This window comes from Lycorma delicatula, chromosome 3 (assembly GCF_047948215.1).
Source record: "Lycorma delicatula isolate Av1 chromosome 3, ASM4794821v1, whole genome shotgun sequence".
Classification (NCBI taxonomy): Eukaryota; Metazoa; Arthropoda; class Insecta; order Hemiptera; family Fulgoridae; genus Lycorma; species Lycorma delicatula.
Window position 1 is genome coordinate 120,052,309 of NC_134457.1, and position 14,310 is coordinate 120,066,618.

The 14,310-nt window shown below is 29.8% G+C and overlaps 1 protein-coding gene across 3 annotated transcripts in view; it reads left to right on the forward strand.

Moving 5' to 3' along the window:
• The first annotated feature begins 7,781 nt into the window (after positions 1 to 7,781).
• Positions 7,782 to 14,310, forward strand: part of LOC142321945 (S1 RNA-binding domain-containing protein 1) — a 71,660-nt gene continuing 65,131 nt past the window's right edge. The window contains exons 1-2 of one of the 3 annotated variants that reach the window (XM_075360478.1): positions 7,782 to 8,003; positions 10,359 to 10,851. In XM_075360478.1, coding sequence (XP_075216593.1) covers positions 10,381 to 10,851 — 471 coding nt within the window. In that variant the 5' untranslated portion in view covers positions 7,782 to 8,003; positions 10,359 to 10,380. Of the gene's footprint in view, positions 8,004 to 8,627; positions 8,760 to 10,358; positions 10,852 to 14,310 lie in introns of those variants that run through there. The other 2 variants (XM_075360479.1, XM_075360480.1) reach the window with 2 other exon arrangements.

The following is a 14,310-nucleotide window of genomic DNA, read 5'->3' on the forward strand; positions in this document are numbered from 1 at the left end:
TATCCTATGTGTTAGAATTATTAAAATATATCTTCCATAAATTACTGTTCTCAAACGATGACGGTTCTGAAAAATTGTTAAAAATTACACTAGTAACTATATTTTTGCAGTGTAACTGTCAATTTTTAATTAAATTAAATTGCCAGAGAGAATATAAAGGCCTAAAATTATAAAACAATCATAATATTGACTATTTAGAGAACTAAACTTTTATGTGACATCGCTACAGTAGAATATTCTCAGGAAGAAGAGACTACAACAGAAATATTAGTATGTAATGTCATAAAAAATGGTAATTTAATGCATGGTGTTTTTGCTATTTTCAGAAATAAAAAAATAGCATGTCATATCGAGACCCATCGGGTTGGTCTAGTGGTGAACGCATCTTCCCAGATCAGCTGATTTGCAAGTCAAGTATTCCAATGTTCAAGTCCTAGTAAAGGCAGTTTTGTATAGATTTATACAGATTTGAATACTAGATTGTGGATACCGGTGTTTTTTTGGTGTGATTTCAATTAACCACACTTCTCAGGAATGGTCAAGCTGAGATTGTACAAGACTATACTTCATTTACAGTCATACACATCATCCTCATTCATCCTCTGAAGTAATACCTGAACGGTAATTCCCGCAAGCTAAACAGGAAAAGAAAGAACATGTTATATGACATAAATGCATTATATATATCGCAAATAAGATTCCATTTAGTCATTAATTCTGATGGTCTGAAATGTATAATAATGATAAAAACAGAATCATTATCATAAAATAAATGAAGTAAACACAATTGAGCCACTCTTAATAAAACTATATTTCCTCTATTAAAACTAAACAAAACCAGTACTGTTTCCTCATTTGGCTAAACTATCAAATTTGCTTTATCCAATAAAAAAACCTAAGTTTTTGTTGGCAATAGTGATTTTAAGTAGCAATAACATCTGTAATGTATATAGTTCTGCACATATTACTTCATTAAACATTTTTACTTTAGTAATTTTTTTAAAAGGATAAATAAAAATTAAATAATTCAGTACTGCACATTTTTTCTCGATAAAATTGTATGAAGATTATTTCTTTGTAGCACTGACTGCTCATAGAGTTAATACCTAAATAAGACGAATATGTAATGAGTGACATACATTATTATTTAAATATATTTAGTGTATTTACAATCAAAATGCTGTACTGTTTGTAGTTGTTTGGAGAAATAAACTTTATATTATTATTGGGTAGGTAAGATGGTAAACTATACTTCTTTGCATTCTAAGGATTCTACTTTGCCTAAAGGTATGAAGGAAGGAACCAAAGTTAAATTTAATAAACTAGAGTGCATACTGTGGACAATTATTAATTGTTACTTAAAAATTGGTACTAATTAATCTCTCTTTGTCACAAGAAAGAAAAGTTAGTTGTGATCATTATATTCTCTTGAAGGATGAAAATTATTTTCAGATGCCAGGATCCATATAAGAATAAGATGTACTGCATAAGTTACTTCTACAATTCTTAGCTTATGGCACTAAAGGATTGCTGATTACAAGAAAAGAAGGTAGTAGAATCCAATCAATAATCATGAGATTTGTTCTCAATTTAATCTTTAAAATGTAGTAAAATTTATATAACAGTAGATATAGAAAAATATTGAAAACTAAAAATTGATAGCAAGAAAATGTTGGAGATAATGGTAACAGAAAAGAGAAAAGTAAACCAAGAATGTCATAGTTTGAAACAAGATTTTTCATACAGATCAAATAGTATTAATAATGCTTACTTTTTTGACAAATGATCAGTTACATCTTTTTGAGTACTTATTTCTACAGCTTTCTAGGTTACATCTAATTATTCTCAAATAAAAATATGTTTGAAGAACTGAATAAAAGATCTGATTTCAAAAAAATTATTTATTTTATTAATAATAATATTTTATCACTTTATCAAACTTAATTAAAAAATTTTAATAACATGATGAGCTAACAAGCTTGTGGCCATTCTGCCAAAAGTGAAGCAATATTACATAATATTTAATCAAACTTTCAAACAAATAAATGCTATTGCTTTTTTTAACACTAAAAACGCAATTGCTGGGTTATTTTATCTTATTGTATGTTTTGAAAAGGAGAGGATGTTTAGAAGCTCTTCATCCGCTTCTGGTATGGCTGCCCTTCAGGACGCATCTCTGCTGGGCTCTGTTCCGGACTCCAGTCCGTGATGTTGAGACGAGTGGCTGGTCTTCCTTCTTCTTCATCTTCTCCCTCTTCTTCTTCCGAAGACCTCTTCGTTCTTCTTTGGCCTGCACTTTCCAAGAATTGGTAGTAACCGAAGTTACATACCATTAACCTTGTAATTCCCGAAGCCCCGAAGGGCTGAACGGGGGAAAGTGCAGGTTTCTTCGTTCTTCTGTGCTGTCAGTGGCTGCTGGGCAGGTGACTGCTGGGCAGGTGGCTGCTGGGCTGATGGCTGCTGGGCTCGTTCCCTCTTTCTTCTTTCTTGAAAGGAAAGGAAGGTAATAGGGAACTTACAAATGGTGATACCTATTCGCGGTTTTGGGGCGGCGATTTTTGTGGAAGAAGTAAACAGTAATTATTCACTCCACGTAATTATTAACCTTCAGACACACGTGTGTCTGAGAAGGGGTTGGGGGAACGTAAAATACGATCTTATAATAAGGTACTTTATATATAAAGTACCGAGTGGTAGCGTCTTGGCCTTTCATCCGGAGGTCCTGGGTTCGAATTCCGGTCAAGTATGGCATTTTCACACGCTACAAAAATTGTTATTCATCTCGTCCTCTGAAGTAATACCTAACGGTGCCTCCGGAGATAAAAAAAATCTACACATATTATTTTAATCCCAATTTATCCAATAAAATGCTAAATTATTTAATAAAATACGATGACTAAGTGTGTTATTATAATAGTACTATGAAATAATTAGGTAGTGTAATACCTGAAAGCATATTTTCTGCCAATTAATTGCAACTATCACGAAATATTTCATAAATTTTAAAAAGCTATTGTGAAATATTTCACAATAGTAAAAAGCGATTTTTTACAGTATTTACACTACAATTAAATGATTAAAAAAATGTTTCGATTATCACTACGACTTACCATTTAACTATTAGCACACGTTAACAATGACGACATAATGAAGAAGTATTAATCAAGGCATATTTTATACAAATCGAAAAAAAACGTCATTAGTTACTTTTTCAAGTACCTTCACTTTTTAATTCAAGCAGCTCAATTCCGCTCATGTCAACTGACTCTTCATCATTGCTCTCGGAGTCAGAACCGAATCGCTCCCCAATGAAATGAACGATTCAATGAGGATGTCGATCTCACTTTCCTTTGATAAGTACTCGTTTTCAATTTTTTTTACGTGGTCGCACTTTCTTACCCAGTCTTCTTGGCCCATGCTAGCAATATTCTCTTCGGTTAGCGTTTAACTTGAGGAAAACTACAAGATTTTTTATTTTTTTAATTAACTACAAGATTTTTTTTATTAGGGACGTAGCTTTTAACATCAGCCCATATGGGTTAAGATCCGGATGATATAACGACAGTCTTAATATTTCATGAACAACTTCATCAAGGATATAGCGGCAAAATCTTGGTTGTGCAATTTTATCAGTTTGCACAGCTCGGGCATATACATAGCATCGGTGAAAGGAATGTTGTGTTTCACAAGCTCTTCTTTCATTTCTTGTTTTTTGCTCTTTGAGCTTGGAGCTTCATCGATTTGAACATTATGGTAAGGAGCGTTGTCTATTATTAAACACTCCTTGGCTCCAAATGTAGCAGCAATTTTTCTTTCATTCATTTCATAAACATATCCCTGTTTAAATTATCATGATAGTCTCCAGTTTGATTTGTCGCTTTCCACGTTGTCAAGGCATTTGGAACGATTCCATTTTCACTGCTAGCATAAATAATATTATTAATATGTACCCTTTAGAGATTGGACGTCGGACTCATTGTTGGAATTTTCTGAACACGATTGATTTTTAAGGAATTCTTTGTTCTCGAACATCTGACGTTTCAATTAATAGTTTTCTGTTCACTCCTATGACACGCGTTTTTGAAGTAGGTCGTTTGCCTGGCGTTGAAAAATGTTGTCGGCGGTCTCCGTGGCAGCGTCTAGAACTTTCATCCGAAGGTCCCGGGTTCGAATCCCAGTCAGGCATGGTATTTTCACACACGCCACAAATCACTCATTTCATCTTCTGAAGCAATATTTAATGGTGGACCCGGAGGTTAAACAAAAATAGTGATGTCTTCACTATCTGTTATTTTTTTTTAGTTCGCTATTAATTGTTGTCACCACACGCTCAGACACACTACATGCTACAGCAGTTCGTCCTCGATTTTTTGATAAAGGAATTGTCACGGCCTTGTTATCTACTTCTTTCAACATAAACTTGAAACGTTAGATAATTTCTCTGCCATGACTATGAATGATGCATCCTTTCAATTTCGATTGAACGCCGTTGTCCATTTTAAAATTTTTGTGCAAACACATACTTATTAAATATTAAATTACTAACAATAAAACTACTATAAATTGTTTGTACGCACAAAATCACTATCACTATGATAGTGATTTTATGCGTACACTTTATTTCATTTATTACGCAAAGATTACTATACAACAATCTCACGATCGTATACAACTTCTCAATGCTCGGTTGAAGACTGTTAATGCAATCTGTTTGTGTTTATATAAAGGAATATTTGGGTGAGGGTTGTTTAGAAATTAATTATAACATTAGTCCCCAAACTACAATAATTGGTTCATTGCTACTCTGTGTTGACATTAGTCATGCATCAGCAAATCCTTAGATAAAAATTAGTCTAAATACGATGACATAATAAAAATAATACGATAGACACAACAAAGCATTAACTATGGTGAGTAATTGTTTATATGATTCGAATGAGACACTGTGAAAGTGTCGTGCTGAAAAAGAGTCAACACAGTGTTTTTGGAAGGATTAAATCTTCTACTCAAAATTCTGAAATCGTTAAAGTATGTAACAAGATGTTAGACCAACTGCAACATAGACATATCCTTAAGTCTATTATTATTTTGAACATCCTTGTTGAAAATAATAATATTTTGCTTGAAAGCATGCTATTAGATCCTCGCTTTAAAAAAACAAGGCTTTAAAGATGAAGCATCTTACCAAAATGCTTTCACAAAACTTTCACAGAAAGTTCGAAGTATTCAGATCGTACAAGGCGATAGGTTTGAAACCGAAGAAATGATTGACCCTGCATTTCAACTGCTTGGGAAGATTTTGATAAAAAGTAACACAAGTTTCAACTAATTCAAATCCAACAGTAGCAGGAATTTTAGAGCTAGATAAATATATAAATGAACCGCTCTTCTCAAGAACACAAAATCCTCTCTCTTGGTGGAAAGAAATGCGGTTAATTTATCCAAATTATTCAAAATAATGCAAACTAGACTTTGTATTCCTGCAACCTCTGTCCCTGTGAACGATTTTTTTCAAAAGTGGGACAGTTAATAACTGAAAGGCGAAATAGACTTACATCGAGGAATTTAGAAAAAATTATATTTCTTCATGTAAATATGTAAAATACTGTAAAGTTTTTTTTGAAAAGTATTAACTAATTATTTATTTTGTGATAATAGAACCATAAATTTTTAAAAACAAAATGTTTGTGTGTGTCTGTGTAAGTAACTGTGCGCGTATTAATAAAAACATCGAAGTAAATATAAATCATAAAATCGATGTGATAAAATAAAAATACAGACAGATCAATTTTTGAGGCTCGCTCTAAAATAACGCGTTTTCGCAAATCAACTGATTCCGAAGTCGAGAGTTCTCAGGTTTAAGTCCTAGTAAATACAGTTACTTTTATACGAATTTGAATACTAGATCGTGGATACCGATGTTCTTTGGAGGTTGGGTTTCAATTAACCACACATCTCAGAACTGGTCGACTTGAGACTGTACAAGACTACACTTCATTTACACACATACATATCACCCTTATTCACTTTCTGAAGTAATTCCTGACGGTGCTTCCGGAGGTTAAACAGAAAAAATATATAAATACTTTATTGAGTTGAAGTTAAAAAAAAAAGGAGAAATTTTTAGCTGTAGTCTGTGATAAAATATAAAAAATGTGTTGGGCTAACAGATAAAATTTAATTGTTTAAGATTAACTCGGTTAAATAGCACAATTAATGAAAATATTTTATAATCACATGTAATAAATTTGACGAATGTTCAATAAACATTGATGATTGTGATGTAATAAGTTATACATCGCTTGTGTATATAGAGAAAACAAACTCAAGCTAGTATGGTAGCTTGCGTTATGGTAGTAGGATCCCCCACCACAAGCTAAGCACAAGAAAGATTGTTACGAATCGAATCGTAATTGAGAAAGATTTGGTTTCTTGTCGCCATCAAATTAATTGTTAAGAATCGGTTTCTTCTGCAAACAGATTCTCGATTCTTTCGTTCAGTATAAAGAATCGAACGAAGGAACTAATCGTTCACTGTTCTTCCCATATTACAATGCTGAGCAATTAATTCTTTACACTTTTAAAGGAAAGAACTAGTAAAGGTAGGATGTTATCTTCAGTGTACATGAAATTAGGCCTTGATAATAGAAAGAGATTACTTACAAAATAGAGATGATTTAGTTTCTTTTTTATTATAGTATTTCTTTAACTTTTGTTAAAATTGCGTCAAGATTAACTGGAATATTATGGATCAGCAAAGTAAATATTAAAGTTTTTTTAAATTCTAAGGTTAATTTAATTAATAACCAGTGAGCAATTACACCAACTTTCTTTGTTTATCAATTCCTGCTTCCATAGTCAACAATAATATTTTTAGAACCGAAGAAATATATATATTTTATTAACCCCCGTAGAAACAAGAAAAGTATTTATACGTTTCACCTTCTTTTTTTTCTGTTTAGCCTCCGGTAATTAACTTTCAGATAATACTTCAGAGGATGATACGTATGAATGTAGTCTTGTACAGTCTCAGTTCGACCATTCCTGAGATGTAGGTTAATTGAAACCCAACCACCAAAGAACACCGGTATCCACGATCTAGTATTCACTTTTCTTTTCCTGTTTAGCCTCCGCTAACTACCGTTCAGATAATACTTCAGAGGATGAATGAGGATGATATGTATGAGTGTAAATGAAGTGTAGTCTTGTACATTCTCAGTTCGACCATTTCTGAGATGTGTGACGATCTAGTATTCAAAAAGTAAAAATAACTGACTTTACTAGAGCTTGAACGCTGGAACTCTCGACTTCTAAATCAGCTGATTTGGGAAGACGCAATTAACACTGACCATGCCGGTGGATTTATGTGTTTCACCAATGCGGTATATTTTCACATTTAATCGGTACTTATTGTACCTCTCGACTTTGTTCTTTCACAAAAGTAGTTGTCACGTTCCCCTGAAGGTTTTTAATTATAAATATCAAAAACTTTTATAATTTTTTTTTCAATCTTTTACTTCATTTTTTTCACGTCGGGGTTTTAAAAATATTTAACATTTTGGTTACAAATGCCTTTTTAATTAATTAAGATTGTTCGCACAAAAAAGCTTTGCTGAACCAGGCAAAATTCAAAGTAAATTTCCGATGCAATTTTGAAATTTTAAAAATATAGAATATTACATTAGTTATTTATAATATTTTTTTTTTATAAAAACTCAATACGTCCTTACAGATTTACTCAGTACATGATTTGCAACATTGTTCTTTTTCCGAATGATTTTTAAAATCGAACAGCTGTTATGTGTGTACGTTATAGAAGTGTGTGGCGGTTGTTATCGGGTTGTTGCTAGCTTTGGTTATTATTTACTATTAATGTTTGTAATTATCCGTTAATGATTGACGTATCTCCATGCAACTATTCAATTATAGATTTTCATAAAATAAGAATTTTAATATTTTTTAAGTATTATTTTTCTTGAGGTATTGTGTTGTGTATTTATAGAGTAAGAATTTATATTTTTATCTTAGAGCACGTATGTTTTTTAATTTTTATATTGCCGTTTGCTCATTAGCTAATAACCGCTCATTTTATCTGAGTTTTGTGCCCTATACGAATACAGACATTCGATGGAGTCATTTCTTTAGTTAAAAAAATTAATGATCCTTAGATTTTCAACAAAATTGTACCCTGTGTTCAAAATAATGTATATGAATCTGCTATACTACAGTGAACAATTATAGTGCAACAATTTCGAACTTTCTTTATTATTTACTGTTAAAAATGTTTGGTGTGATTTTAGTTATAATTAATTTTGCATTGTTATAGGCGTAAAGCATTGTCAATTCTGCCATTCTTTTAATCAGAATTGTGCAGTTTCCTCTTTTTATAACTGATAGTTTTTAATATTTTGTGGATAAGTTGTAATGGTTTTGTCTTGTTTCACATTGCGATCACCAGTTTCTATTTTCCTGCCTGAACAAAAAACAAAAATTATAATTGCTTACTTATTTGCTTTGATTATGGCCAATTTGAAAATTTTGTGTAGGAGTAAGTTGCTTGGTTAGTGATTATGTTTTTATTCACTCGAAGTGATATGTATGAAAATTTTACTATAATTAGTATGAAAGTATGTTTTCACTCCATGAAGAAGTGGTAGCGATTTATATTACATGTGGAACATTCTGGGTCTCAATCCTAATTGGGCATTTTTCAGAACTAAAAACTTCATCACTAATTAAACAAGGAAAAAGGAAGTAGGGTAATTATACTTCATCTTGTTGCCATAGTGCACAAATTATAAAGTAAAAGATTTAAACGCATTTTTATATAGATTTTGTTAACTTTTATAAGTTATCATTTTGTTAAAAAAACTGCATTATTAGCATTTTTCTGGCATATTGTGATTCTAGCAAAAAAATTAAACTTAATAAAGAAAAAAGAATTGCATTCACTCATATATTCAGTCAGAATGTGAGCTCATTTAAATTTGTATTTTTGTTTATTTTATATTTCCAGAAAAATTGTTTAAATATGAAGGTGCGGGTACAGTTTGTAAGAAATTAATCTTGTTATACTGTCTTAACTTTTATCATATATTTTATATTGCCATATATTTTTGAAGGCCTTTTATTTATTTTTTCTTAGTCCAAGCTTGCAGTATACATGAGTTTCAATTTAAGCTCCATCAATGGATATTTTTTCTCTAACAAGTATATATAAAGATGAGAGTACTATATTTAGTTAATATCAGTTGAAAATTTACAAAGTTCAAAATTTAAGGGTTTTTTATTGTAATTTTTTTTCTTTGGTTGATATAAAGAATTTAAGTGTATGTGTGAAAGAGGTATGCATATGTTGTAATTGTATGTGATTGCTATTGGTGAATGTGTAACTAGTGTGTGCTTGACTGCAAATATTCAATATAATTTTAGTTTTTACTACTAACAGGCAAGTGACTGCTTTGTAGGTAATATCCCTAATTCATGATTTATATTTCACAATATTATTGTGAGATATCTAACACTTTTTCATTAGGTATCCAGTTTATTGCAGATTTATGCCTTTATTACTAAAGTTTTTATTTAATTGTTTTAAGGTAATTAATACTTTTATAATTTTCATTTTTTTTTAAATTAATTGTTTTAGTGGATTTGATTTGGTTCATATTATTATGGTGATAACTAATTATTCATGTACAATTTATCATTTAAATGTTTTCTTTAAAATTGATTGAAAATTAGTAATGTATATTATTACGACAGGTTATCTAAAAGATAAATGCTATAGCAGATTTTCAGTTGTTTGTGATTACCAAAATATTTTTTAGTACTTGTTTGTTTTCACACTACCACTTCTTTTATACAACTTCTTTAGATTTCATGAGAAGATAAATAATAATGTATATTTAAGATGGAAAAAGTACATTTTTTAATGAAAAATAAAAATGACAAAACACTTCAGATTATGTTGATTCCGTGTACTAACAAATCGTATGTATATCAATGTAATCTAACCAAACATAACCTACACTTGCTTCATGCACTATCCTTATCTAATTAGCATTAAATAGTATGTAATATGCATATTTAACATTAATTAGATGAGATTAGCAAGCGTAGGTTGTGTTGATGTATGTGCAATTCGTCAGTACACTGAGTCAACATAATCCAAACAAACAACCAGTGCTCGCTAACAGATGTATTTTTTGTTTAATACAATTTTTTTTGACAAACAAGCTGCATCAAAAAATGACAAAAAGTGGTGGTGCAATAACAAATAATTTATCCATTTTAGATTGTGTATATTTGTTAATATGGAAATTAATTGTAAGTAAAAATAACCTGGGATTTTTTTCTAGGTTCAGGATAATTTAATTTAAAATGGCGAGCCTCGATAGCAGTAATTCATCAGATTTAGAAGAACCAATCAAGAAACGTTCAAGAAAACGTAAGATTTCTGATGATGAAGATGAGGATTGGGTTCCAGAAGAGAAAACGAGTGAGGTGAAAAAGAAAGTAAAAACCGAAAAACCACCTCCTAAAAAATGTAAAAATGATGCATTTAAAATTAAAGAACATGTTAATATAGAAAAGGAACCAAAAAATCTTGTCAGAGTAAAAAAGGAACCTGGTGTTAAAGTAAAAAAAGAACCTGGTGTTAAAGTAAAAAAGGAACCTGGTGTTAAAGTAAAAAAGGAACCTGGTGTTAAAGTAAAAAAAGAAATTAAGCCAAAAATAAAAACAGAGATAAAAGTAAAAGATGAGATTGAACTGAAAATAAAAACTGAAACTAAATTTGAAGATGATGAAAATGATTTGGGAGTACTTTCAAATGATGAAAAACCATATGAAGTAAGTTCTAATTGTTATTAAATTAGTTTTGCTTTCTATAATAAACTTGTATAACCAGTTACAGATCCTGTACAGTTTTTCTACTACTTATTGATATAATTTTTTCTTGTTATGTCAGTCTGTTAAAGATTTATTTAAATTTGACACTTTCAACCACATTAAGATTTCCTAATTATTGTTGTTTTCAATAGATATCTGAATGTTCAGAGGTGTATTTAACCCTTCATTTTAATACATTGCTTATCCTAAAATGGAAATAATTCTGCATTTAAAAACTTTTTTGGAAAGATATTTTCAAAGTTTCAAAAATTAATTTGTAATATTTTTGGCTGGAAATGAATTTGACTTTAAAAATATTAAAATTACAAAAGTAGCATATTTAACCAAATCAATAAAAAATAAAATAAATTATAAATTATTAATGTAGTAGGCGATCTACTGCTGTAGTTAGTTAGTTCTTAGATGGCACCACTGAAATTCTATATTGAAATAAAATTATAAATATAATCTAAATGAGCTTAATATACACTCACTATATTAATACTAACACTGGTCTATTAAGAATGTTGTTGAAATTGTCAGTTTGTTTAGTATATTGTTAAGTGCTTTTATATGTTTTATATTTCATAGTATTCAAGTCTGTTAAATATATAAGAATATTATGGTTGTGTCAGTGTTGATGGACTTGTGAAATTTGCTAACCACCTCACAGGTGTCTATTACATGGTTAGTAGCAAATGTTTCTTTTTTATATTGTCGTGATAGCTTTTAATGTTTATTAACTTATAAAATTTAAAACGCGTATAAATTAAGAATCAAAAACAATTTCTGAACTTGAAGATTGGTTATTACCCGCTTAATTAGTTAAAACATTATTTAATGTTTACATCTTACCAGCAATGTCAATGACAATTGATATTAAAGAAATTAATAGAACTATCTTACTTAGAAAAAAAAAAAGTAATAAAATCCATTTTCATGGTTTTCTCATGAAGGTTGGCGTTGAAAGTAAATAAGCTTGGTGGTTAAATTCATCATTAGCTTGAAAATGTACTTTTAAAATGTTCATTATATAGGTTTGTATGGTTGAAATTTTAAAAGTAATATCGTACATTATTTATATTTATTTTTGTATGTAATAAAAATCACAATGAAAGTTCTGTATTCAATATAATACCCAGTAAAGAAGTAATATATTCATGTAGAATTTAGAACTGCAGTGGTTGGAAGAAGCAGTCTGTGTTATGCTGTGAAATTTTGTATACCCTTCCATTATTATTAAAAATAATAAGATTTTTTTTTTACTTTTTTAAAATTCTTTTTATTCAATAGGTAGGTTATTTACCCTTTATGAAGAGAAACCTTATCAATAAGGATTTTCCTTAAATTTTTCTGGTGGATTAGAAGAAATATACATCTTTGACTTGGACTATTTAGGACATGCTGCGTGCAGGTTATGAAATGAGTTTACGTTTGTACAGTTCCTAAGGAGATAGTTTTCAGAGATATGCTGTGGTTTTAACTATTTTAATTTTATTCTTGATTTATGAGTTTTTTAATGAACAAGGAGTAGGAGTTATTTCATTGATATATTTTATGACTATGAACTTAAACAAGACATACAAGGGTAAGTCAATTATTATCCACAATATAGTTTTAAATTTTATTGCAATACAAATAGGAAACTTACATGTACATCATTTTTCAACATAGTCCCCTTGCATTTCAATGCACTTGGTCCATCGTTGCACAAGCTTCCTGATGCCCTCATATAAGAAGGTTTTTGGTTGAGCTGTGAGCCAGGAATGCACCACTTCTTTCAATGTTTTGTCCGAGGTAAATCGACGGCCCCTTAATGCCTCTTTGAAGTGGTAGTCAGAAGGGGCAAGATCAGGACTATATGGAGGATGAACTCCTCCATATGTAAGTTAATTCTTTATATCATAAATCTATAGTTTCTTTTGCATCATGGGATGAAAGCAAAAAATTGATTTTATGTTTGGCCTATTAGAACAAAGTTTCTAGGTGATAAGCCTTAACCCTTGTTATGGGATTGCATTGGAAAAAGTCGTAAGTACAATATTAAATGATTACTATTTTAATTATTTTTAAATTATCTCTTAATATTTAATTTTTACATATGAGCATATAAGTTTGCCATTTTAAGGGAGGGGGGTTCGTAGGTGATTTTTGTTAATTAACTGTTACTCATCAATGCTTACTTAGAAAGAATTAACTCATAGATAAGGAGCAGCTCTATTTGGGGTATTTGAAATAGTATTGGACCTCTAATAGTACAGTGAAGTACTATTGGTGTAGTGTGGGTGAGATTTAGTAGGTAGCAAGAAGCTAGTCATGCTAGTCACAAGTTCAACAATTCATCCCCAACCTCTTGTCAACTGAACTTTATAAATTTTGATAAATAAAATTAAAATTTTTCATTAATTCTTTAAAAAATATAAATAAAAAAATTAAACAGGATGTTTCTTAGGATAGTCTGATATTATTTTCTGTTTTAGACTTCTTGCGCAAGGAAAATAAATTAATATAATCACAATTAGTATAATTTTCTACAAGTTCATAGTAATATTTTTATTAAAACTCCATTAAGTTTGCATTGTTCTTTTTTTCTAAATTTCTTTCTGTGATGCCTCAGATATATTAATTTTTTTTATTGCATCATTCATAATGTCACCTAACAAGATCTTTCATTGGCCTTTTAAATCTCATATTGTTCTTGATTATCTAATATCTTGCTAAAAATACTTCTTTGACAATGAAGGTAAAATATACTTCACTTCAGTTAGTGTGATTGCTGTTTAACAATTTTTTTATTATTGTGGGTTAGACTGAGTTCCCTCCAAGTTAATGATATAATACATATTTTTTTTAGTGATTTTCAGATGTTCTTACACAGTCATCCCGAAATTTATTACATATTTTAGCAATTCTTGCATAAGAATATACTTTAATTATTATAATATTCTTTTTTTAAAGCATATTATCTTAACAAGCTTTTTTTCATTTAAAATAATATAATTTTTTAGTTGTATTAAAGCTGCAGTTATTTTTTAACATTTACTGTAATTTTGTTTCCACTAAACATAGATTTTAAACAAATAAAGTATTCTAAGATATAAATGTAAACCAATCAGCCTGCTTTTGATAGACCAATTGTTAGTTCAATATACTTAATTATATATACCAAGTTATAGAACAGTATAATAATTACTTAATACAATGATTATCCTACAGTAGAATAAACATCCAATTTGTTAAAATCATATTAATTTAATTACTTCTTGATACATTTATGTTCTACATTATGAGTTGTTGTAAGTACAGCTGATTATAAGTACTGTACTGTAAAGTGTACCAAGTACATTTACAGAAATATTGGTACTTGTTCATAATATTAAAGCATAAATCTCTTGAGTTCTGTGTGAAGGATGAAATAAC